This window comes from Melospiza melodia, chromosome 26 (assembly GCF_035770615.1).
Source record: "Melospiza melodia melodia isolate bMelMel2 chromosome 26, bMelMel2.pri, whole genome shotgun sequence".
Taxonomy (NCBI): domain Eukaryota; kingdom Metazoa; phylum Chordata; class Aves; order Passeriformes; family Passerellidae; genus Melospiza; species Melospiza melodia.
The window spans coordinates 6,243,890-6,270,828 of record NC_086219.1 but is presented as its reverse complement, the minus strand read 5'-3'; the positions used below and the strand labels follow the sequence as shown (position 1 = coordinate 6,270,828).

Genomic DNA, 26,939 nt, shown 5'->3' with positions numbered 1-26,939 from the left:
GTTTGGGGTGGGGATCCCAAATTCCCCCCGGTGCTCCCCTTGCCCCGCCATCCGCTTTGTCTCCGGGCCCTTTTCCTGCCCCGGATCCCCTGTGGGAACCCGCCGGGACCCTCCTGTGCACCCCCAAATCTCCCCGCGACCCCCCGTGTGTCCCCTTTGCACTTTCCAGCTCCCCTTTTCCCGACCCCCTTTTCCAGCTCCCTCTCTTCCTGACCCCCTTTCCAAATCCCTTTTCGGACCCCCTTTCCAGTCCCCCTTTTCTAGGCCCCCTTCCCTCTCCCCGTGCCCCCCTCATTCCATGTCCCCCAAATCCTCCCATGGGCCCTCGTCTCATGTCCCCCAAATCCCCTCATTTTCCCCTCCCCATGTCCCCAAATCACATTTGTCCCATCCCATGTCCCCCCAAGTCCCCCCATGTCCCCTGGCTGGGGGTCACCCTTGTCCCCACACCCCCCCAAATCCCCCATGTCCCCTGGCTGGGGGTCACCCTTGTCCCCACATCCCCCCAAATCCCCCATGTCCCCTGGCTGGGGGTCACCCTTGTCTCCACATCCCCCCAAATCCCCCATGTCCCCTGGCTGGGGTCACCCTTGTCCCCACATCCCCCAAATCCCCCATGTCCCCTGGCTGGGGGTCACCCTTGTCCCCACATCCCCCCAAATCCCCCATGTCCCCTGGCTGGGGGTCACCTGTGTCCACACATCCCCCCAAACCCCCTTGATGTCCCCTATCTGGGGGTCACCCATGTCCCCATGTCTCCCACATCCCCCCAGTCCCCCCATCTGCCCCCATTCAGGATCCCCTCATATCACCCCCACAGGGGGTCCCCCATTTCTCCCCCATGTCCCCGCTCTGTCCCCTCATTAGGGGTTCCACCTCTTATCCCCCCATGGCCACCACGGTGGGTCCCCCTTTTCCCCTCACCCCGTATCCCCCTTCTCCCCTCCAGCTGGGGTCCCTGATGTCCCCACACCCTGTCCCCCTGTCCCCCATCTCCCCTCAGCCCTTGTCCCCCTGCATCCCCTCCATGTCCCACTCACGGGGGTCTCCCCTTTCTGCTCCCATCCCGCCTCCCCTCATATCTCGCCCATCTCTCCTCATCCCATGTTCCCCAGATCTCCCATCTTCCCTCACCCCCTGACCCAAATCTCTCATCTCTCCTCACCCCACGTCCCCGCCCTCACCCCTGTCCTGAAATCTCCCCTCTCTCTTCATCCCTGTCCCCCCATCTCCCCCTCACCCCGTGTCCCCTCTCATTCCCTAGTGCTCCCCCCACAGCGACTCCCTCTCTGTCCCCTTTCCCCTCACTGTGTCCCCTCACCCCACTTCCCCATTTCCCCTCTCTGTCCCCATTTCCCTCACTGTTCTCCTCACGAGGTGTCCCCATCTCCCCTCACCACGTGTCCGGTGTCTGTCTGTGGGTGTCTCTGGGTGTCTGTGTGTCCCTGCCTGCCTGTCTGTGTGTCGCTGTCTGTGTGTTCGTGTGTCGCTGTCGGTGCGGCGGCTGACGCGTTCCCGCAGCCATGCCCGCAGGAAGGCGGCGGGGCCGCCCTGGGACGCTGCGGGCCCGGGCCCTCAGGGCGGCGGGCGGCGGCGGCCGGGCCCTCAGGGCGGCGGGCGGCGGCGGCCCCGGCCCAGCGGCGGCAGCAGCGGCGGCAGCAGCGAGGAGGAGGCGCCCCGGGAGCGGCGGCCGCGGGACGGCAGCCCCGGGGCCCGCAGACCCGGCAGGCCCGGCGGGGCGGCGGCAGCGGCGGCGGCGGGGCCCGGAGGCCCCGGGGCCCGCGGGCAGAGCATGGTGATCTGCGAGCCCGAGCACAGCAAGGAGCGCATCGTGAGCTCGGGGGGGAGGGCGGCAGCACCCCCGGGACCCTGGGGTACCCCCCGTGCCCCGTTGTGCCCCATGAGAGATCCCCACTGTGCCACCCATTGTGCCCCGTGAGACACCCCCAGTGTGCCCCATTGTGCCACATTGCACATCCCCCCCGTGCCCCATTGTGCCCCATGAGATACCCCCAGTGTGCCGCCAATGTGCCCCATGAGACACCCCCATTGTGCCCCATGAGACACCCCCATGTGTCCCTATTGTGCCCCATGAGACACCCCCCACTGTGCCCCCATTGTGCCCATGAGACACCCCCACTGTGCCCCCATTGTGCCCCATGAGACACCCCCATTGTGTCCCTATTGCGCCCCATTACACACCCCCACTGTGCCCCTATTGTGCCCCTTTATACACCCCCACCGTGCCCCTCGTACCTACTGCTCCACCCCTAATACACCCCAAAACCCACTGCTGCCCCTGATGCCCCCCGTCCCACCCCACTGCACCCCAAATTCCACCCCACTGCACCCCCTGACCTCCATCCCAGCCCACTGCAGCCCTTCCATTGCCCCCGTGTCCCTGCTGTCCCCATGACCCTGCTGGCTCTGTCCCCAGTGTCCCCCACATCCCCTCTGCACCCCCAATGTCCCTGATGTACCCCACACCCCAAATGTCCCCCACATCCCCCACAGTGCCATGTCCCCTGTGTCCCTACATCCCCAATGTCCCCTGTGTACCCCACACCCCAAATGTCCCCCACATCCCCCACAGTGCCATGTCCCCTGTGTCCCCTACATCCCCAATGTCCCCCTGTGTCCTCCCATCCCCGCTGCTCCTTCTGTCCCCACATTCCTGTTCCAGATGTCCCCAAGGTCCCTCACATTCCCCACATCTTCCCCCTTCCTGATGTCCCCAATGTCCCATGGCCCTCCATCCCCAGTGTCCCCAGTGTCCCCAATGTCCTGTGTCCCACCCTCAATGTCCCCAATGTCTCGTGTCCCACGATGTCCCCATGTCCCCCCACATCCCTGATGTCCCACAATGTTCCATGTCCCTCCATCCCCAATGTCCCCAATATGCCCCATGTCCCCAGCCTCCCACTCACCCTCAAAGTCCTCCATGTCCACCATGTCCCTGATGTCCCAATGTCCCTGATGCCCCTGTGCCCTTGATGTCCTGTTGTCCCAATGTCCCCAATGCCCCCCATGTCCCTGATGTCCCAATGTCCCTGATGTCCCCATGTCCCTGATGTTCTTGATGTCCCCAGGTCCCCACATCCCTGATGTCCCACAATGTCCCATGTCCCTCACATCCTTGATGTCCTCAATATCCCCCACAATGTCCCCAGTATCCCCCATGTCCCCCCACAGCCCTGATGTCCCCAATGTCCCCTGTGTCCCCCACATCCCTGATGTCCCCAATGTCCCCTGTGTCCCCCACAGCCCTGATGTCCCCAATGTCCCCAGCCTCCCACTCACCCCCAAAGTCTTCCATGTCCTCCTGTTGCTGATGTCCCTGTGTCTCCCTGTCCCCGTGTCCCTGATGTTCCCGACGTCTCCTGATGTCCCCAATATCCCCCACAATGTCCCCTGTGTCCCCCACAATGTCCCCCACAGCCCTGATGTCCCCAATGTCCCCAGCATCCCCTCACCCCCAAAGTCCTCCATGTCCTCCTGTGTTCCTGATGTCCCCCTGAATGTCCCCATGTCCTCGATGTCCTTGATGTCCCAATGTCCCCCATGTCCTCGATGTCTCTGATGCCCCTGTGTCCCTAATGTCCCATGTCCCTGATGCCCCTGTGCCCTTGATGTCCTGTTGTCCCCATATCTCTGATGTCCCCAGTGTCCCCTGATGTCCCTGTGTCCCTCTGTCCTTGATGTCCCCATGTCCCCAATGTCCCCAGTGTTCCTGATGTCCCCCAATGTCCTTGATGTCCCTTGATGTCCCCGATGTTGATGTCCCCAATGCCCCCCATGTCCCCTGATTGTCCCCTGTCCCCTGAGGTCCTCCATGTCCTCAATGTCCTTGATGTCCCAATGTCCCCAATGCCCCCCATGCCCCCTGATGTCCCCTGATGTCCCAATGTCCCCTGATGTCCCCCATGTCCTTGATGTCCCAATGTCCCCAATGCCCCCCATGTATCCTGATGTCCCTGATGTCCCCAATGCCCCCCATGTCCCCGATGTCCCCAATGCCCCCCCATGTCCCCAATGTCCCCAATGCCCCCCATGTCCCCAATTGCCCCCCATGTCCCCAATGTCCCCTGATGTCCCCAATGCTCCTCATACCCCCTGATGTCCCCTGATGTCCCTGATGTCCCCTGATGTCCCCTGATGTCCCCAATGCCCCCCATGTCCCCAATGTCCCTGATGTCCCCAATGCCCCTCATACCCCCTGATGTCCCCTGATGTCCTCCATGTCCCCAATGCCCCCCATGTCCCTGATGTCCCCAATGTCCCCCATGCCCCCCATGTCCCCCAATGTCCCCTGATGTCCCCAATGCCCCCCATGTCCCTGATGTCCCCAATGCCCCCCATGTCCCCAATGTCCCCGATGTCCCCTGATGTCCCCAATGTCCCCTGATGTCCCCAATGCCCCCCACGTCCCCCTGATGTCCCCAATGTCCCCAATGTCCCCTGATGTCCCCAATGTCCCCCCATGCCCCCCATGTCCCCTGATGTCCCCTGATGTCCTCAATGTCCCTGATGTCCCCAATGTCCCCTGATGTCCCCAATGTCCCCCATGCCCCCCATGTCCCCAATGTCCCCTGATGTCCCCAATGTCCCCAATGTCCCCTGATGTCCCCAATGTCCCCGATGTCCCCCATGTCCCTGATGTCCCCCAATGTCCCCTGATGTCCCCCCATGTCCCCGATGCCCCCCATGTCCCCGATGCCCCCCCATGTCCCTGATGTCCCCAATGTCCCTGATGTCCCCGATGTCCCCAATGTCCCCAATGTCCCCCTGATGTCCCCTGATGTCCCCAATGCCCCCTGATGTCCCCAATGCCCCCCATGTCCCTGATGTCCCCAATGTCCCCCTGATGTCCCCAATGTCCCCAATGCCCCCCATGTCCCTGATGTCCCCGATGTCCCCCATGTCCCCGATGTCCCCACAGAAGCTCGAGGGCTCCAAGAGCCGGGGGCAGCTCCTGATCTTCGGTGCCACCAACTGGGACCTGATCGGCCGCAAGGAGGTGCCCAAGCAGCAGGGTAGGGGCTGCTAATTAACTAATTACCTGCTTAATTAGTCATTAATGAACCCTGCGGGGCAGGGAAGGGCTGCTTATGAACTGGTTAATTAGTCGTTAATGAGTGGTGTGGGGCAGGCAACTCTGGTTAATTACCTGCTGTTAATTAGTAATTAATGAATGGTTTGGGGCAGGGTAGGGGCTCATTATTGGCTCATTAATTAATTGGTATTAATTAGTAATCAGTGAATGGTTTGGGGCAGGGTAGGGGGCTCATTATTGGCTCATTAATTAATTGGTATTAATTAGTAATCAATGAACGGTTTGGGGCAGGGTAGGGGCTCATTATTGGCTCATTAATTAATTGGTATTAATTAGTAATCAATGAATGGTTTGGGGCAGGGTAGGGGCTCATTAATAGCTGATTACTTTGGGTTAATTAGTAATCAATGAACGGTTTGGGGCAGGGTAGGGCCACCTTAATGGCTGGGATTAATTGGTATTGATTTGAGGTTAATTAGTAATTAATAAATGTTTTGGGGTGAGGTAGAGATCCTTAATAGCTGGTTAATTAATTGGTATTGGCTATTAATTAATTAATTAACTAATAATTTGTTAATTATTAGTTATTATCAATGCAGGGTTTGGGGCAGAGTAGGGGCTCACTAATAGCTGTGATTAATTTGTATTAATTAGTAATCAATGAACGGTTTTGGGGCAGGGTAGGGCCACCTTAATGGCTGGGATTAATTGGTATTGATTTGAGGTTAATTAGTAATTAATGAATGTTTTTGGGCAAGGTAGATGTCCCTTAATAGATGATTAATTAATTGGTATTAATTATTAATTAATTAACTTATAATTTATTTATTATTATCAATGAAGGGCTTGGGGCAGGGTAGGGGCTCATTAATGGGTCATTAATTAATTGGCATTAATTAGTTATCAGTGAACAGTTTGGGGCAGGGTAGGGCCCCATTAATGGCTGGGATTAATTGGTATTGATTTGAGGTTAATTAGTAATCAATAAATGTTTTGGGGCAGGGTAGAGGTCCTTGATAGATGATTAATTAATTGGTATCAATTAGTAGTCAATGAAGGGTTTGGAGCAAATTAGGAGCTCACTAATGGCTGTGATTAATTGGTATTAAGTAGCAATTAATGAATGTTTTGGGGACAGGATAGGGGCTTGTTAATGGCTGATTCGTTATTAATTGGTAATCAATGAACATCTTGGGGACAGGATAGGGGCTCACTAATGGCTGTGATCAATTGGTATTAATTAGTAATTAATGAATGTTTTGGAGCAGGGTAAGGCCTCATTAAGGGGTGATTATTGCTATTAATTATGTATTAGGGCAGAGTAGGGGCCCTCATTATTGGCGGTGTGATTAATTGGTGCTAATTTGTAATTAATTACTTCAAGTAGCATCTCCTACTTTGGGCCAGAATTTGGGGTTGCCCTGGGTGTCCAGCGGAGCAAATGGATTTATAGTTCATTAATTTTCCTGTTTATGTTAATTGCTTCTATTTAATTAAGTAATTAATCAATTAATTAATTAACTGGGGAGAGAGTCACAGCTTTATCTCTCAGTTTGGGGTGCACTGGGTGTCCAGCAGAGCCAATGGATTTATAGTTCATTAATTTTCCTGTTTATGTTAATTGCTTCTATTTAATTAATTAATTAATTAATTAATTAACTGGGGAGAGAGTCACAGCTTTATCTCTCAGTTTGGGGTGCCCTGGGTGTCCAGCAGAGCCAATGGATTTATAGTTCATTAATTTTCCTGTTTATGTTAATTGCTTCTATTTATTAATTAATCAATTAATTAATTAACTGAGGAGGGAGTCACAGCTTTATCTCTCCAGCAGACCCAAATTAGGACTTTGTTTATTTCTGATGCATTTATAGTTCGTTAATTTTACTGATTGTGTTTATGTAGTTCTAATTAATTAATCAATCAATTAACTGGGGGAGGAGCCTCAGTTTCACCCCTTAATTGGGGCAGGTTTGAGTCCAAATTAAGACTTTGCTTAGTTTGGATCCATTTATAGTTCATCAATTATTTCGTTATTTTCATATATTTATAGTTAATTAATATTAATATCTAATTAATTTTAAAGTTGGTTAATTAGGGAGGAGCCACAGTTTGATACAATAATTTGGGGTGCACCAGATCTATGGCAAAGCAAAACAAAGAATCTTTTTAATTGGAATTTTTTTATAGTCCATTCCTTTTCCTGATTATTTTTATCTATTTCTAATTAATTATTTTCGTTAATTACCGGGGAGGAGCCACAATTTTCACCCCTTAATTAGAGCAGGTTTGAGGGGGCACCAGCTCTGCCAAATTAAGCCTCTGCTTCATTTTTAGTTCATTAATTATCTCCTTCTATTTAGGGGATATATTTAATTAATATTCAAAGTTAGCATTTAAATTAATTAATGTTTAAAATTAACGAGCTGGGGGAGGAGTCACAGTTTTCTGTATTATTTTCCTGGATTTTCCCAGATGATTTTCTGGATTGTTTTCCCGGTATTCCCAGATGATTTTCCTGGCTGATTTTCCCAGATTTTTCCAGATTATTTTCTGGATTTTCCAGGATAATTTTCCCAGATTTTCCTGTATTGTATTCCTGGATTTTCCTGAATTTTCCCAGATGATTTTCCTGAATTTTTCTGGATTTTTCCCTGATTATTTTCCCAGTATTCCCAGATGATTTTCCTGGATTTTCCCAGATTATTTTTATGGCTAATTTTCCCAGATTTTTCCAGATTATTTTCTGGATTTTCCAGGATAATTTTCCCAGATTTTCCTGTAATTTTTTTTTTCCCTGGATTTTTCCTGTATTATTTTCCTAGATAATTTTCCTGCATTTCCCTGGACAATTTTCCTGAATTTTCCAAGATGATTTTCCTGGATTTTCCCAGATTGTTTTCCTGGTATTCCCAGATTATTTTTATGGCTAATTTTCCCAGATTTTTTCCAGATTCTTTTCCAGGATAATTTTCCCAGATTTTCCTGTATTTTTTTTCCTGGATTTTCCTGTATTATTTTCCTAGATTTCCCTGGACAATTTTCCTGAATTTTCCAAGATGATTTTCCTGAATTTTTCTGGATTTTCCCTGATTATTTTCCCAGTATTCCTAGATGATATTCCTGGATTTTCTCAGATTATTTTCCTGAATTTTCCCAGATGATTTTCCTGGATTTTCCTGGATTTTCCCAGATTGTTTTTCCTGGTATTCCCAGATTATTTTTATGGCTAATTTTCCCAGATTTTTCCAGATTCTTTTCCTGGATTTTCCAGGATAATTTTCCCAGATTTTCCTGTATTTTTTTCCCTGGATTTTCCTGTATTATTTACCTAGATAATTTTCCTACTTTTCCCTGGACAATTTTCCTGAATTTTCCCAGATTTTCCAAGATGATTTTCCTGAATTTTTCTGGATTTTCCCTGATTATTTTCCCAGTATTCCTAGATGATTTTCCTGGATTTTCTCAGATGATTTTCCTGGATTATTTTCCCAGTATTCCCAGATGATTTTCCTGGCTGATTTCCCCAGATTTTTCCAGACAATTTCCCTGGATTTTCCAGGATAATTTTCCCAGATTTTCCTGTATTTTTTTCCCTGTATTATTTTCCTAGATTTTCCTGTATTATTTTCCTAGATTTCCCTAGACAATTTTCCTGAATTTTCCCAGATGATTTTCCTGAATTTTTCTGGATTTTCCCCGATTATTTTCCCAGTATTCCTAGATGATTTTCCTGGATTTTCTCAGATGATTTTCCCGGATTTTCCCAGATTATTTCCTGGTATTCCCAGATGATTTTCCCGGCTGATTTTCCTGGCTGGTTTTCCTGATCCCGCTGTCATTCCCGGTCTTTTCCAGCCGCGTACCGGAACCTGGGCCAGAACCTGTGGGGGCCCCACCGCTACGGGAGCCTGGGGGGGCTGCGCGTGCGCTCGGTGGTGTCGGGGCCCTGCGCCGCCCACAGCCTGCTGATCACGGCCGAGGGCAAGCTCTGGAGCTGGGGTGAGCTGGAGCCAGCCTGGGAACCAGGCTGGGAGAGTGGGATCCATCCTGGGAACGTGGCTGGGAGAGCGGGATCCATCCAGGGAGCCAGCCTGGGAGAGCGGGATCCATCCAGGGAACGTGGCTGGGAGAGTGGGATCCATCCTGGGTACCCGGCTGGGAGAGCGGGATCCATCCTGGGAGAGCGGGATCCATCCTGGGAACTTGGCTGGGAGAGCGGGATCCATGCCAGGAACCTGGTTGGGATAATGGGATCCATCCTGGGAACCCCCCTGGGATAATGGGATCCATCCTGGGAACCCCCCTGGGATAATGGGATCCATCCTGGGAACGTGGCTGGGAGAGCGGGATCCATCCAGGGAACCAGGCTGGGAGAGTGGGATCCATCCTGGGAACCCGGCTGGGAGAGTGGGATCCATCCTGGGAACCCCCCTGGGATAATGGGGTCAGCTGGGAAACCCCCCTGGGATAGTGAGATCAGCCTGGGAAGCAAACTGGGATAGTGGGATCCATCCAGGGAACTTGGCTGGGATAATGGGATCCATCCTGGGAACCGAGCTGGGATTGTGGGATCCATCCAGGGAACCCAGCTGGGATAAAGGGATCCATCTAGGGAACCAGGCTGGGATAGTGGGATCCATCCTGGGAACCCCCCCTGGCATAATGGGATCCATCCAAGGAACCCAGCTGGGAGAGTGGGATCCATCCAGGGAACCCAGCTGGGATAATGGGATCCATCCTGGGAACCAGGCTGGGATAGTGGGATCCATCCTGGGAACCAGGCTGGGAGAGTGGGATCCATCCAGGGAACCCAGCTGGGATAAAGGGATCTATCCCAGGAACCCAGCTGGGATAATGGGATCTATCCAGGGAACCCCCCTGGGATAATGGGATCCATCCGGGGAAGCCCCGCCCCCCAGAGAGCAGGAGCCATCCTGGGAACCAGGCTGTGGGAGCAGGATCCATCCTGGGAATTCCCCATGGGATAATGGGGTCAGCTGGGAAACCCCCCTGGGATAGCGAGATCAGCCTGGGAAGCAAACTGGGATAGTGGGATCCATCCTGGGAACGAGGCTGGGAGAGTGGGATCCATCCCAGGAACCCCCCCGAGATAATGGGGTCATCTGGGGAACCTCCTTGGGATAGCAGGATCAGCCTGGGAACCAAACTGGGAGAGCAGGATCCATCCTGGGAACTCCCCCCTGGGAGAGCAGGATCCATCCTGGGAACCCAGGCTGGGGTAATGGGATCCATCCCAGGAACTGGGCTGGGATAGTGGGATCTGTCCTGGGAACCCTCTTGGGATAGCAGGATCAGCCTGGGAACCAAACTGGGAGAGTGGGATCCATCTGGGGAACCCTCACTGGGATAATGGGATCCATCCTGGGAACTTGGCTGGGATAATGGGATCCATTCTGGGAACCAGGCTGGGAGAGCAGAATCCATGCTGGGACTGAGCTGGGATGATGGGATCCATCCAAGGAACCAGGCTGGGATAATGGGATCTGTACTGGGAACCCCCCTGGGATAGCAGGATCAGCCTGGGAACCAAACTGGGAGAGTGGGATCCATCTGGGGAACCCTCACTGGGATAATGGGATCCATCCCAGGAGCCCCCCTGGGAGAGCAGAATCCATGCTGGGACTGAGCTGGGATGATGGGATCCATGCCAGGAGCCAGGCTGGGATAATGGGATCTGTCCTGGGAACCCCCCTGGGATAGCAGGATCAGCCTGGGAACCAAACTGGGAGAGCTGGATCCATCCTGGGAACCCAGCTGGGATAATGGGATCTGTCCTGGGAACCCCCCTGGGATAGCAGGATCCATCTTGGCAACCCCCCTGAGAGAGCAGGGTCATTGGGAACCTGTGGGATAATGGGATCAGGGGAAACCCCAAGGAGAGCAGGGTCAGAGGGAACCCCTGGGATTCTGGGATCAATAGGAATATTCCTGGGATAATGAGATCAGCAGGAACCTCTGGGATAGCGGGATCAGAGGGAACCCCTGGGATAGCAGGATCAGAGGGAACCCCTGGGATAGCAGGATCAGATTGATCAGCTGTGAACCCCTGGGATAATGGGATCAGAAGAAACCCCTGGGATAGCAGGATCAGCAGGAACTCCTCTGGGATTCCGGGATCAGCGGGCACCCCTGTGACTGCGGGAATTTTGGGATCCGCAGGGCGGAACGAGAAGGGGCAGCTGGGCCACGGGGACACGAAGCGCGTGGAGGCGCCGCGGCCGATCGAGGCCCTGGGCAGCGAGGCCATCGTGGCGGCCGCCTGCGGCAGGAACCACACCCTGGCACTGACCGGTACCCACGGACACGGGGCGGGATCACGGGAAAAGGGGCTGGGTCCTGGGAAACAGGGCTGGGTCCTGAGAAATGGGGTGGGATCCTGGGGACACGGGGCTGGGTCCTGAGAAATGGGGTGGGATCCCGGGGACATGGGGCTGGATCCTCTGATATGGGGCTGGATCCTGGGGACATGGGGCTGGATCCCGGGACATGGGGCTGGATCCTGAGAAATGGCCCTGGATCCTGGGGACACGGGGCTGGATCCTGGAGACACGGGGCTGGATCCTGGGAAACGGGGCTGGATCCCGGGACATGGGGCTGGATCCCCGGACATGGGGCTGGATCTCGGGAAATGGGGCTGGATCCTGGGAAACGGGGCTGGGTCCTGAGACATGGCCCTGGATCCTGGGGACATGGGGCTGGATCCTGGAGACACGGGGCTGGATCCTGGGAAACGGGGCTGGATCCTGGGAAACGGGGCTGGATCCCGGGACACGGGGCTGGATCCCGGGACATGGGGCTGGATCCCGGGACATGGGGCTGGATCCCGGGACATGGGGCTGGATCCCGGGACACGGGGCTGGATCCCGGGACATGGGGCTGGATCCCGGGACATGGGGCTGGATCCCGGGACATGGGGCTGGATCCCGGGACACGGGTCTGGATCACAGGACACGGAGCTGGATGCTGGGAAATGGCCCTGGATCCTGGGGCATGGGACTAGATCTCGGGAAATTGCCCTGGATCCTGGGACACAGGGCTGGATCCTGGGAAACGGGGCTGGGTCCTGAGAAATGGCCCTGGATCCTGGGGACACGGGGCTGGATCCTGGGGACATGGGGCTGGATCCCGGGACATGGGGCTGGATCCTGGGACATGGGGCTGGATCTCGGGAAACGGGTCTGGATCACAGGACACGGAGCTGGATGCTGGGAACTGGCCCTGGATCCTGGGGCATGGGGCTGGATCCTGGGAAATGGCCCCAGATCCTGGGAAATGGGACTAGATCTCAGGAAATTGCCCTGGATCCTGGGACACAGGGCTGGATCCTGGGGAAATGGCCCTGGATCCTGGGGAAACAAGACTGGATCCTGGGAAATGGGGCCAGACCCCAGGACACAGAGCTGGATCCTGGGACATGGGGCTGGATCCTAGGGAAATGGGGCTGGATCCTGGGACATGGAGCTGGATCCCAGGAAATGGCCCCAGATCCTGGGACATGGGGCCCTGGATCATGGGAAACGGGACTGGATCTCGGGAAGCGGGGCTGGATCCTGGAAAATGGGGCTGGATCCTGGGAAATGGTCCCAGATCCCGGATGTGGGGCTGGATTCTGAGATATGGGCCCTGGGGAAACGGGGCCCTGGATCCTGGGACACGGGGCTGGATCCTGGGAAATGGCCCTGGATCCCAGGAAGCAGAATTGGATCCTGGGAAATGGGGCTGGATCCTGGGAAATGGGGCTGGATCCTGGGAAATGGGGCTGGATCCCAGGAAATGGGGCTGGATCCCGGGACATGGGGCTGGATCCTGGGAAATGGTCTTGGATCCTGGGAAGCAGGGCTGGATCCCAGAAAATGGGGCTGGATCCTGGGAGATGGGGCTGGATCCCAAGGAAAGGGGCTGGATCCTGGGAAACTGGGGCAGATCCCAGGAAACTGCACTGAATCGCAGGAAATGGCCCAATCCTGGCAAACAGCTCCATCCCAGGAAACTGCCCAATCCTGGGAAACTCCCCTGATCCTGGGAAAGCTGCCCCAAATCCGCTCCTGTCCCGGGAATACTGCCCCAAATCCACCCCTTTCACCCCCAAAATCCCAGGAAAACTGCCCCAAATCCACCTCTTTTTCCCAAAAATCCAGGAAAACTGCCCTTAAACCTGCCCCTTTTACCCCCAAATTCTGGGAAAACTGCCCCAAAATCCTCCCCTTTTTCCCCCAACTCCACCCCTTTTCCTTCAAAACCCACCCCTTATTCCCCCAAATCTGCCCCTTTTACCCCTAAATTCTGGGAGAACAGTCCCAAAATCCCGGTTTTTTTCCCCCAAAATTCCCGTTTTCCCCGCAGAGAGCGGCTCCGTGTTCGCCTTCGGGGAGAACAAGCTGGGCCAGCTGGGGCTGGGGAACCAGACGGACGCCGTGCCCAGCCCCACCCAGGTACAGACCCCAAACCCCAATTTGGGGCAAATCCCAGGGATTTTGGGGCTTTTAGTGACAAATTCCCTAAAAACCCCTCGGGGTGCACGATTCCCTCCCAGCCAGGAGCCGTTTCCAGCTGTGGTGGGGAGAGGAAAAGCCAAGATTTGGAAATTAATTTTTGAGGATTTTAGGGATTTTCTGATGGAAGTTGCTTTGGTTTTCCCATTTCCCAAATTTTTGATCCAGTTTTTCCTGCTTTTCCCGCAGATCAAGGATTTCCCATGGAAAATTCCCCTTTTTTCCTTCTTCCTGTGTTTTCTGATCCAGTTTTTCTGCTTTTCCCACAGATCAAGGATTTCCCATGGAAAATTCCCCTTTTTTCCTTTTTCCTGTGTTTTCTGATCCAGTTTTTCCTGCTTTTCCCGCAGATCAAGGATTTCCCATGGAAAATTCCCCTTTTTTCCTTCTTTCTGTGTTTTCTGATCCAGTTTTTCCAGCTTTTCCCACAGATCAAGGATTTCCCATGGAAATTCTCCTCTTTTCCCACATTTCTCTGATCCTGTTTTTCCTGCTTTTCCTGTGTTTTTCTGATCCCTTTTTACCTGCTCTTCCCATGTCCTTGATCCCATTTTCCCTGCCAATGAAGGATTTCCCATGGAAATTCCCCATTTTACCCTTTTTCCCTGGCCTTTCTGATCACATTTTTCCAGCTTTTCCCACATTTCTGATCCCGATTTTTCTCAGTTTGTCTGATCCCATTTTTCTGGATTTTCCCAAATTTCTCATCCTCATTTTCCCAGGTTTTTCTGATCTCATTTTTCTGGATTTTCCCAAATTTCTGATCCCTCTTTTCCCATTTTCCCAGGTTTTTCTGATCCCATTTTCCGTTTTTTCCTTTGTTTCTGATCCCCTTTTTTCCTGGCTTTTCTGATCCCATTTTTCCAGCTTTTCCCTGGCTTTTCTGATCCCCATTTTCCCCTTTTCCCTGGCTTTTCTGATCCCCATTTTCCCCTTTTCCCTGGCTTTTCTGATCCCATTTTTCTGGATTTCCCCAAATTTCTCATCCCCATTTTCCCAGGTTTTTCTGATGCCATTTTCCAGCTTTTCCTGTTTTTCTGATCCCCAATTTTCCTCAGTTTTTCTGATCCCATTTTTCCAGCTTTTCCTGTGTTTCTGATCCCCATTTCCCCCCTTTTCCAGGTTTTTCTGATCCCATTTTTCCAGCTTTTGCTGTGTTTCTGATCCCTGTTTCCCCCTTTTGCAGGTTTTTCTGATCCCATTTTTCTGGCTTTTCTTGTGTTTCTGATCCCCATTTTCCTCTGTTTTTCTGATCCCATTTTTCCAACTTTTCTTGTGTTTCTGATCCCCATTTTCCCTTTTGTCCAAGTTTTTCTGATCCCATTTTTCCAACTTTTCCTGTGTTTCTGATCCCCATTTTCCCCCTTTTCCAGGTTTTTCTGATCCCATTTCCCAGCTTTTCCTGTGTTTCTGATCCCCATTTTTGCTCTTCTCCCACATTTCTGATCCCATTTTCCCAGTTTTTCTGATGCCTTTGCCCATTTTCCTGGATTTCCTGACCCCATTCCCGTTTTTTCCCAGATCCTGTACAATGGGCAGCCGATCTCCAAGCTGGGCTGCGGGGCCGAGTTCAGCATGGTCATGGACTGCAAGGGCAACCTGTATTCCTTTGGGTGCCCCGAGTACGGCCAGCTGGGTACGGGATTTGGGATCATCCCATGGGATTTGGGATCACCCCATGGGAATGGGATTTGGGACCATCCCATGGGAATGGGATTTGGGATCATCCCATGAGAATGGGATCACCACATGGGAACCTGTATTCCTTTGGGTGTCAGGAGTACGGCCAGCTGGGTACGGGATTTGGGATCTATGGAATGGGATCACCCCATGGGAATGGGATTTGGGATCACCCCATGGGAGCCTGTATTCCTTTGGGTGCCCTGAGTACGGCCAGCTGGGTACGGGATTTGGGATCATGGGAATGGGATGGGATCATCCCATGGGAATGGGATTTGGGATCATCCCAAGGGAATGGGATTTGGGATTATCTCATGGGAATGGGATTTGGGATCACGCCATGGGAACCTGTATTCCTTTGGGTGCCCCGAGTACGGCCAGCTGGGTACGGGATTTGGGATCTATGGAATGGGATCACCCCGTGGCAATGGGATTTGGGATCATCCCACGGGAATGGGATTTGGGATCATCCCACGGGAATGGGATTTGGGATTATCTCATGGCAATGGGATTTGGGATCACCCCATGGGAACCTGTATTCCTTTGGGTGTCCAGAGTACGGCCAGCTGGGTACGGGATTTGGGATCATCCCACGGGAATGGGATTTGGGACCATCCCATGGGAATGGGATTTGGGATCATCCCATGAGAATAGGATCACCACATGGGATCACCCCATGGGAACCTGTATTCCTTTGGGTGTCAGGAGTACGGCCAGCTGGGTACGGGATTTGTCATCACCCCATGGCAATGGGATGTGGGATCATCCCATGGGAATGGGATTTGGGATCACCCCATGGGAACCTGTATTCCTTTGGGTGCCCCGAGTATGGCCAGCTGGGTACGGGATTTGGGATCTATGGGATGGGATCACCCTGTGGGAATGGGATTTGGGATCATCCCATGGGATCACCCAGTGGGAATGGGATTTGGGATCACCCCATGGGAACCTGTATTCCTTTGGGTGCCCCGAGTACGGCCAGCTGGGTACGGGATTTGGGATCTATGGAATGGGATCACCCCATGGGAATGGGATTTGGGATCACCCCATGGCAATGGGATTTGGGATCATCCCACGGGAATGGGATTTGGGATTATCTCATGGGAATGCGATTTGGGATCACCCCATGGGAACCTTGGGTATTCCTTTGGGTGTCAGGAGTACGGCCAGCTGGGTACGGGATTTGGGATCGCCCCATGGGAATGGGATTTGGGACCATCCCATGGGAATGGGCTCACCACATGGGATCACCCCATGGGAACCTGTGTTCCTTTGGGTGTCCGGAGTATGGCCAGCTGGGTGTGGGATTTGGGATCATCCCATGGGATCATCCAGTGGAATTTGGGATCATCCCATGGGATCATCCAGTGGGATTAGGGCTGGTTTGGTATCAGTCCGTGGAGTGGGGGCAGTTTGGGATGATCCCATGGGATCGGGGTGGTTCAGGGTGATCCCATAGGATTGGGGCTGTTTGGGATGACCCTGTGGGATGGGGGCAGTTCGGGATCCCCCTGTGGAGTCAGGGCCCTTTGGGATGACCCCTTGGGATGGGGTGGTTTGGGATGACCCCGCAGGATGGGGCAGTTCGGGATGGCCCTGTGGGATCAGGATGGTTCGGGATCACCCCATGGGATTGGAGTGGTTCAGGATGACCCCACAGGATGGGGCAGTTCAGGATCACCCCATGGGATCAGGATGGTTCGGGATCACCCCATGGGATGGGGCCAGGTTCAGGATGACCCCACAGGATCGGGGTGGTTCGGGATCCCTCTGTGGGATTGGGGCCGTTCACGATCGTGCCGTGGGATCGGGGCAGTTCGGGATGACTTTGCAGGACCGAGGAGGTTCGGGATGACCCTGTGGGACTGGGGCAGTTTGGGATGACCCTGTGGGACTGGGACAGTTTGGGATGACCCCACAGGATCGGGGCAGTTTGGGATGACCCCACAGGATCGGGGCAGTTCGAGATCACCCCACAGGATCGGGGCAGTTTGGGATCACCCCACAGGATCGGGGCAGTTCGAGATCACCCCACAGGATCGGGGCAGTTTGGGATGACCCCACAGGATTGGGGCAGTTTGGGATGACCCCATGGGATCGGGGCAGTTCGGGATGACCCCACAGGACGCTCAGGCCAGCTGTGCCCCGTTCGCGTTCCAGGGCACAATTCCGACGGGAAGTTCATCGCGCGGGCGCAGCGCATCGAGTACGACTGCGAGCTGCTGCCGCGGCGCGTGGCGCTCTTCGTGGAGCGCACCAAGGACGGGCAGGTGCTGCCCGTGCCCAACGTCGTGGTCAGGGACGTGGCCTGCGGGGCCAACCACACGGTACGGGAATGTGGGATAATGGGAATGTGGGATAACGGGAATGGGTCAGGGATGTGGCCTGCGGGGCCAAGCACATGGTGTGGGAATGTGGGATTGGGATAACGGGAAGGGGTCAGGGACGTGGCCTGCGGGGCCAACCATACGGTACGGGAATGTGGGATAATGGGAATGTGGGATTGGGAATATGGGATAATGGGACTGGGATAACGGGAATGGGTCAGGGACGTGGCCTGCAGGGCCAACTACATAGTACGGGCATGTGGGGTAATGGGATAATGGGATTGGGATTACGGGAATGGGTCAGGGACGTGGCCTGCGGGGCCAACCACACTGTACGGGAATGTGGGATAATGGGAATGTGGGATTGGGAATATGGGATAATGGGACTGGGATAACGGGAATGGGTCAGGGACGTGGCCTGCAGGGCCAACTACATAGTACGGGCATGTGGGGTAATGGGATAATGGGATTGGGATTACGGGAAGGGGTCAGGGATGTGGCCTGCGGGGCCAACCACACGGTATGGGAATGTGGGATTGGATTGGGAATATGGGATAATGGGACTGGGATTACGGGAAGGGGTCAGGGATGTGGCCTGCGGGGCCAACCATACAGTATGGGAATAGGGAATATGGGATTGGGATAATGGGAATATGGGAATATGGGAATGGGTCAGGCATGTGGGACCAGCCACAGGGTACCGGAATAGGGGAATGGGATAATGGGATCAGGATAATGGGAATGGGTCAGGGACATAGCCTGCTGGGCCAGCCACACGGTATGGGAAGGTGGGAATGGGATAATGGGATTGGGAATATGGGAATGGGTCAGGGACGTGGCCTTTGGGGCCAGCCACACAGTACGGGAATATGGGATTGGGATAATGGGATTGGGAATATGGGAATGGGTCAGGGACGTGGCTTTTGGGGCCAACCACACAGTACGGGAATGTGGGATCAGGATAATGGGATTGGGGATAACGGGAATGGGTCAGGGACATGGCCTGCGGGGCCAGCCACACGGTACGGGAATGTGGGATCAGGATTGTGGGAATGGGATAATGGGAATGGGACAGGAATGGGAATGGGAGAGGGAGAATGGACAGGAATGGGAGAGGGCAGCTCTCAGCCCCTGCTCCCCCCTTCCCAGCTGGGGCTGCATTCCCAGGAATGTATTTTCCTGGGATTTGGTATCTCTGAACCCCTGCTCCCTCCCTCCATCCCAGCTGGTACTGGATCCCAGAAGCGTGTGTTCTCCTGGGATTTGGCATCTGGGATTTGGGATTTGGTGTTTGGGATTTGGGATCTGAGGCTGTTTTCCCTGTGTCCCAGCTGGTGCTGGATTCCCAGAAGCGCGTGTTCTTTTGGGATTTAGGATCTGGGATTTGAGGCTGTTTTCCCTATTTCCCAGCTGGTGCTGGATTCCCAGAAGCGTGTGTTATCCTGGGATTTGGGATCTGGGATTTGGGATTTGGTGTCTGGGATTTGGGATCTGAGGCTGTTTTCCCTGTGTTCCAGCTGGTGCTGGATTCCCAGAAGCGCGTGTTCTCCTGGGGGTTTGGGGTTTGGTGTCTGGGATTTGGGATCTGAGGCTGTTTTCCCCATTTCCAGCTGGTGCTGGACTCCCGGAAGCACGTGTTCTCCTGGGGCTTTGGGATTTGGGATCTGAGGCTGTTTTCTGTGTTTCCCAGCTGGTGCTGGACTCCCAGAAGCGCGTGTTCTCCTGGGATTTGGTGTTTGGGATTTCTGAGGCTGTTTTCCATGTTTCCCAGCTGGTGCTGGGCTCCCAGAAGCGCGTGTTCTCCTGGGATTTGGGATCTGGGATTTGGGATCTGAGGCTGTTTTCCCTGTTTTCCCTGTTTCCAGCTGGTGCTGGACTCCCAGAAGCGCGTGTTCTCCTGGGATCTGGGATTTGGGATCTGGGATTTGGGATCTGAGGCTGTTTTCCCTGTTTCCCAGCTGGTGCTGGACTCCCATAAGTGCGTGTTCTCCTGGGGGTTTGGGGTTTGGGATCTCTGAGTTTCCTGTCCCCATCCCAGCTGGTGCTGGACTCCCAGAAGCGCGTGTTCTCCTGGGATCTGGGGTTTGGGATTTGGGGTTTGGTATTTGGGGTTTGGGATTTGGGATCTGAGGCTGTTTTCCCTGTTTTCCCTGTGTCCCAGCTGGTGCTGGACTCCCAGAAGCGCGTGTTCTCCTGGGGCTTTGGTGGCTACGGGCGCCTGGGCCACGCGGAGCAGAAGGACGAGATGGTTCCCAGGCTGGTGAAGCTCTTCGACTTCCCGGGGCGCGGCGCCGCCCAGATCTACGCGGGATACACCTGCTCCTTCGCCGTCAGCGAGACCGGTGCGAGTTCGGGATTTGGGATTTGGGAATGCCGGGGGGATGGCAGCAAGATGGGTGGAATCTGGGATCAGGGATTTGGCTGGGGAGGGTGGCAGTGAGACAGGTGGGATTCGGGATTTGGGAATGCTTGGCGGGGGGATGGCAGAAAGAGCGGTGGGGATTCAGGATTCAGAATCTGGGAATGCCCAGGGGATGGCAGCAAGATGGGATTTGGGATTTGGGATCCGGGATTTGGCTGGGAGGATGGCAGTGAGACAGGTGGGATTTGGGAATGCTAGGGGGATGGCAGTGAGATGGGTGGGATACAGGATTGGGATTCAGGAATGACGGGGGGGTGGCAGTGAGATGTGTGGGGATCTGGGATTTGGGATTTGGGAATGCTGGGGGGATGGCAATGACATGGGTGGGATACGGGATATGGGAATGCTGGGGGGGATAGCAGTGAGACGGGTGGGATTTGGGATTTGGGAATGCTGGGGGGATGGCAATGAGACGGGTAGGATACAGGATTGGGATTTGGGAATGCCAGGGGGATGGCAGTGAGATGGGTGGGGATCTGGGATTTGGGATTTGGGAATGCTGGGGGGATGGCAATGACATGGGTGGGATACGGGATTTGGGAATGCTTGGGGGGATGGCAGCAAGAGCGGTGGGGATTCAGGACTCAGAATCTGGGAATGCCCGGGGGATGGCAGTGAGACGGGTGGAATTCGAGATTCAGGAATGGCAGGGGGGATGGCAGCAAGATGGGTGGGATTCAGGATTTGGGATGCCAGGAATGACGGGGGGGTGGCAGTGAGATGGGTGGGGATCTGGGGTTTGGGAATGCTGGGGGGGGCATGGTAGCAAGATGGGTGGGGTTTGGGATACGGGATATGGGAATGCTGCAGGGGATGGCAGTGAGATGGGTGGGGATCTGGGATTTGGGATTTGGGAATGCTGGGGGGATGGCAATGACATGGGTGGGATATGGGATTTGGGAATGCTGGGGGGGGATGGCAGTGAGACAGGTGGGATTTGGGAATGCCAGGGGGATGGCAATGAGACGGGTAGGATACAGGATTGGGATTTGGGAATGCTGGGGGGATGGCAGTGACATGGGTGGGATCTGGGATTTGGGAATGCTGGGGAGGATGGCAGTGAGACAGGTGGGATTTGGGATTTGGGAATGCCAGGGGGATGGCAGTGAGATGGGTGGGATCTGGGATTTGGGAATGCCAGGGGGATGGCAGTGAGATGGGTGGGATACGGGATTGGGATTTGGGAATGCTGGGGGGATGGCAGTGACATGGGTGGGATACGGGATTTGGGAATGCTGGGGGGGATAGCAGTGAGACAGGTGGGATTCAGGATTTGGGAATGCCAGGAGGATGGCAGCAAGATGGGTGGGATTTGGGGATTCCAGGAATGCCAAGGGGATGGCAGTGAGGTGGGTGGGGACACGGGATCAGGATTTGGGAATGCCGGGGGGATGACAGTGAGACACGTGGGATTTGGGATTTGGGAATGCCAGGGGGATGGCAGCAAGACAGGTAGGATACAAGATCGGGATTTGGGAATTCTGGGGGGGATGGCAGTGAGATGGGTGGGGATTCAACATTCAGGATTTGGGAATGCCAGGGGGATGGCAACGAGATGAGTGGGATATGGGATCTGGGATATGGGAATGCCGGGGGGATGGCAGTGACATGTGTGGGATACAGGATTTGGGATTTGGGAATGCTGGGGGATGGCAGCGAGACAGGTGGGATTCAGGATTTGGGAATGCTGAGGGTGATGGCAGAAGATGGATGGGAATACAGAATCTGGGATTTGGGAATGCTGGGGGAAATGGCAGTGGGACAGATGGGAATTTGGGATCTGGGAATGCTGGGGGGCTGTCAGTGAAACAGGTGTGAATTTGGGATTTGGGGCTGCTGAAGGGGGGCTGGCAACGAGACAGGTGGGAATGCCAGGATCCCAGGATTTGGGAATGCTGGGAGAAAGGTGGACTGACATGTGGGATTCCCAGGGATTTGGGAACTCCAGGGAGCCATGGCCTGATAGGTGGGATCCCAGAGATCCCTGACAGGTGAGATTCCTGGGAATGCTGTGATTTGGGAATTCTGGGGGATGCAAGCCCTAACAGGTGGGATCCCAGGGATCCTTGACAGGTGGATTTCCCAGGATTTGGGAATTCCGGGCTCGGTGCCCTGACAGGCTCCCCTTGCAGGTGGGTTGTTCTTCTGGGGCGCCACCAACACCTCCCGGGAGTCCACCATGTACCCCAAGGCCGTGCAGGACCTGTGCGGGTGGAAGATCCGCAGCCTGGCCTGCGGGTGAGTGTGGACACGGGAATTCCCGAGCCCAAATCCCGGGATCTGGGCCCTGGGGCACTCAGGGATCAGGGATGGCCTCCCTTGCAGGAAGAGCTCTGTGATCGTGGCGGCCGACGAGAGCACCATCAGCTGGGGGCCCTCGCCCACCTTCGGGGAGCTGGTAATGAACTACACCCCAAAAAAACCCCAAATAAACCCCAAACTGACACCACAAAAACCCCAAACTGACACCCCGAACACACCATCAGCTGGGGGCCCTCGCCCACCTTCGGGGAGCTGGTAATGAACTACACCCCAAAAAAACCCCAAATAAACCCCAAACTGACACCACAAAAACCCCAAACTGACACCCCGAACACACCATCAGCTGGGGGCCCTCGCCCACCTTCAGGGAGCTGGTAATGAATGACACCCCAAAAACCCCAAATAAACCCCAAACTGACACGCCAAACCCACCATCAGCTGGGGGCCCTCGCCCACCTTCGGGGAGCTGGTAATAAATTACACCCCAAATAAACCCCAAAAACTTCAAATAAACTCCAAATAAACCCCAAACAAAACCCCAAATCCCCCAAACCCTGGGGCCTTACTCAGCATTCCTGTCCATGGAATGTTCCCACAGGGATATGGGCACCACAAAACCCCAAATCCCCCAAAGGGACACCCCAAATCCCCCAAACCCCACTGAGCATTCTCTGTCCATGGGATGTTCCCACAGGGATGTGGGGACCACAAACCCAAATCCCCCCAAAGGGGCACCCCAAAACCCCAATTCCCCCAAACCCTGGGGCCTTACTGAGCATTCCTGTCCGTGGGATGTTCCCACAGGGATATGGGGATCACAAACCCAAATCCCCCCAAAGGGACACCCCAAATTCCCCAAACCCCACTGACCATTCCCTGTCCACGGGGTGTTCCCACAGGGATATGGGGATGACAAACCCAAATCCCCCCAAAGGGACACCCCAAAACCCCAAATCCCCCAAACCCCACTGAGCATTCCCTGTCCACGGGGTGTTCCCACAGGGATATGGGGACCACAAAACCCCAAATGCCCCAACGGGACACTCCAAAACCCCAAATCCCCCAAACCCCAGGGCCCCACTGAGCATTCCCTGTCCACGGGATGTTCCCACATGGATATAGGGATGACAAACCCAAATCCCCCCAAAGGGACACCCCAAAACCCCAATTTCCCCAAACCCCACTGAGCATTCCCTGTCTACGGGGTGTTCCCACAGGGATGTGGGGACCACAAAACCCCAAATCCTCCAAAGGGACCCCTCCAAATCCCCCAAACCCCACTGAGCATTCCCTGTCCGTGGGGTGTTCCCACCGGGATATGGGGATGGCAAACTCAAATCCCCCCAAAGGGACACCCCAAAACCCCCAAACCCCACTGACCATTCCCTGTCCACGAGGTGTTCCCACAGGGATGTGGGGACCACAAACCCAAATCCCCCCAAAGGGACACCCCAAAACCCCAATTCCCCCAAACCCCACTGACAATTCCCTGTCCATGGGATGTTCCCACATGGATATGGGGATCACAAACCCAAATCCCCCAAAGGGACACCCCAAAACCCCAAATCCCCCAATTCCCCCAAACCCCACTGAGCTTTCCCTGTCCATGGGGTGTTCCCACATGGATATGGGGATCACAAACCCAAATCCCCCAAAGGGACACCCCAAAACCCCAAATCCCCCAAACCCCACTGAGATTCCCTGTCCGTGGGATGTTCCCACAGGGATATGGGGACCACAAACCCAAATCATCCACGGCGGCGCAGGAGGTGAAAACCCTGGATGGGATCTACACCGAGCAGGTGAGGGCACCCCACAGGGCTTGGGGTGGGGGATGCACACGGGGCTCATCCCATCTGTGGGGTGATAGGGGGGACATGCAGGGACTCATTTGGGGTGGCTGAGGTTGTGTGACCTCGTCCCACCTGTGGGGTGATGGGGGGACATATGGGGACTGTGTGAGTTAAGCACATCCATGGGGTGCTGGAGAGGGGCACCTGCATTCTCCTTAAATAATTTGGGGTGGCTGAGGCTGTGCCAAGCTCATCACACCTGTGGGGTGAGGGAGGGAACACCTGGATCCCCCTAAAATGAATGGGGGACACTGAGACCCTACACAACCCATCCCACCTGTGGGGTGATGCAGGGAGGCCCTTTCCCCTAAAATGAACAGGAATGGGAGGCCCTGTCAGGGATATGGGGCCGTCCCATGGAATAAATAGGGACACTGAGGCCATAACTCATCACACCTGTGAGTGGGGTGAGGCTGGAGCACCTGAATCCCCCTAAAATAAATGGGGTGGGGGGGCTCATGGCACCCATGGGGTGATGGAGAGAGGATACAAGGGGCCATTCCCTAAAATAATTTGGGGTGGATGAGACTTCACACAGCTCATCCCACCTGTGGGGTGAGGGAGGGAGCACCTGGATCCCCCTAAAATGAACGGGGACACCAAGGCAGTGCCCAGCTCATCACACCTGGCTATGCCCTAAAATAATTTGGGGTGGCTGAGACTCCACACAGCTCATCACACCCCTGGGGTGAGGGAGGGAGGGAGGACAGGGGGGACCCTCCCCGTGGATAAACCCAGGGGTGAGGCCTTGCCCAGCTCGTGACACCCGTGGGGTGATGGAGAGAGGGCACAGGAGGGCTGGTCCCTAAATTAAACAGGGAAACTGAGGCTGTTCCCTAAATTAAACAGGGAGGCCATTCCCTAAATTAAACAGGGAAACTGAGGCTGTTCCCTAAATTAAACAGGGAGGCCATTCCCTAAATTAAACAGGGAAATTGAGGCTGTGCCCATCACATCCATGGGGTCATGGAGAGGGCACATGGGGCTATTCCCTAAAATAAACAGGGAAACTGAGGCCATTCCCTAAATTAAGCAGGGAAACTGGGGCCATACACAACTCATCACTTCCATGGGGTCACGGAGAGGGCACATGGGGCTATTCCCTAAAATAAACAGGGAAACTGAGGCTGTGCCCAGCTGGTGACACCCATAGGGCCCTCCCCTAAAGCAAGCAGGGCAGTGAGGCCGTGCACAGCTCATCACACCTGTGGGTGATGCAGGGAGGGCACCAGGAGCTGTTCCCTAAAATAAACATGGAATAAACTGAGGCTGTGCACAGCTCATCACATCCGGGGGGCCCTCCCCTAAAACAAACAGGGAAACTGAGGCCGTGACACCCATGGGTGATGTGTGTAAACCCCCTTTAAATAAACCCAGGGCTGAGGCCATACGCAGCCTGTGACAGTGGGATCCAATCCCTAAAATAACCAGGGACACTGAGGCTGTGCCCAGCCTGTGACAGTGGGATCCAATCCCTAAAATAAACAGGGACACTGAGGCTGTGCCCAGCCTGTGACACCCATGGGTGCCCTGCAGGGGGGGCAGGGCCCTTCCTAAAACTCCCTTGGGATGCTCCAGCCCAGCCTGGATCCCAGCAGGCAGGAGGGATCCCCGGGAAGGCTCCAGATCCCCTCTGCTCCCCCTTTCCCTCTTCCATGGGCAGTGTCCCCTCCTAGGTGACCCTTCCCAGTTGCATAGGCATTCCCACTCCCAGCTGGCCCTTTCCCAATTCCATGGGTATTCCAGCTGACCCATTCCCATTCCTGGTGATCATGGGCTATTCACACTCCCATTCAATTTCCTGACCCATTCCCATTCCTGTTCCCTTTCCCATTCCAGGTGCCCATGGGCTATTCCCACTCCCACCTGACCCATTCCCATTCCAGGCAGCCATGGGCTATTCCCATTCCCAACTGACCCATTCCCATTTCAGGTGCCCATGGCTATTCTCATTCCTGTTCCCATTCCCATTCCAGGTGGCCATGGCTATTCCCATTCCTGTTCCCATTCCCCTTCCAGGTGCCCATGGGCTATTCCCATTCCTGTTCCCATTCCCATTCCAGGTGCCCATGGGTATTCCCATTCCTGTTCCCATTTTCCCTCCAGGTGGCCATGGGCTATTCCCATTCCCATTTCTGTTTCCATTCCCATTCCAGGTGCCCATGGGCTATTCCCATTCCCAGCTGACCCATTCCCATTCCAGGAGGCCATGGGCTATTCCCATTCCCATTCCTGTTCCCATTCCTGTTCCAGGTGCCCATGGGCTATTCCCATTCCTGTTCCCATTCCAGGTGGCCATGGGCTATTCCCATTCCCATTCCTGTTCCCATTCCCGTTCCAGGTGCCCATGGGCTATTCCCATTCCCATTCCTGTTCCCATTCCCGTTCCAGGTGCCCATGGGCTATTCCCATTCCCATTCCTGTTCCCATTCCTGTTCCAGGTGGCCATGGGCTATTCCCATTCCCATTCCCAACTGACCCATTCCCATTCCCGTTCCAGGTGGCCATGGGCTATTCCCACTCTCTGGTGATCGCCCGGGACGAGTCGGAGGCGGAGCAGGAGAAGCTGCGGAAGCTGCCGGAGTACAACCCCCGCACCCTCTGAGGGGCCCCGATCCCGATCCCGCTCCCGCTTCTCCATCCCGGCCGCCGTGCTCCCTCCCCGCTCCCGCACTCCCAGCCCTCGGCGGGGTCACTCCCACCCCCACTCCCGGCTTTTGGAATTCCCCGCCGCGGCCGGGCCTCCCGGCACGTCCCGCCCCGGGTTTTGTAGGGTCTGGCCTTGAATTTTTTTTTATTTTATTTGTATTTTTCCGCAGCTTTTTTTTA

The 26,939-nt window shown here is 54.8% G+C and overlaps 1 protein-coding gene across 1 annotated transcript; it reads left to right on the top strand.

Annotated features, from left to right (window-relative positions):
• Positions 1-889: 889 nt before the first annotated feature.
• On the top strand, positions 890-26,841 carry RCC2 (regulator of chromosome condensation 2). Its single transcript, XM_063176715.1, has 13 exons — positions 890-927; positions 1,534-1,831; positions 4,940-5,033; positions 8,909-9,052; positions 11,234-11,365; positions 13,418-13,506; positions 15,088-15,202; positions 17,407-17,573; positions 19,735-19,915; positions 22,128-22,233; positions 22,321-22,393; positions 23,982-24,059; positions 26,611-26,841. Exons 1-13 carry the CDS (start codon positions 890-892, stop codon positions 26,713-26,715), a joined length of 1,620 nt encoding a protein of 539 aa, XP_063032785.1. The 3' UTR covers positions 26,716-26,841.
• Positions 26,842-26,939: the final 98 nt, after the last annotated feature.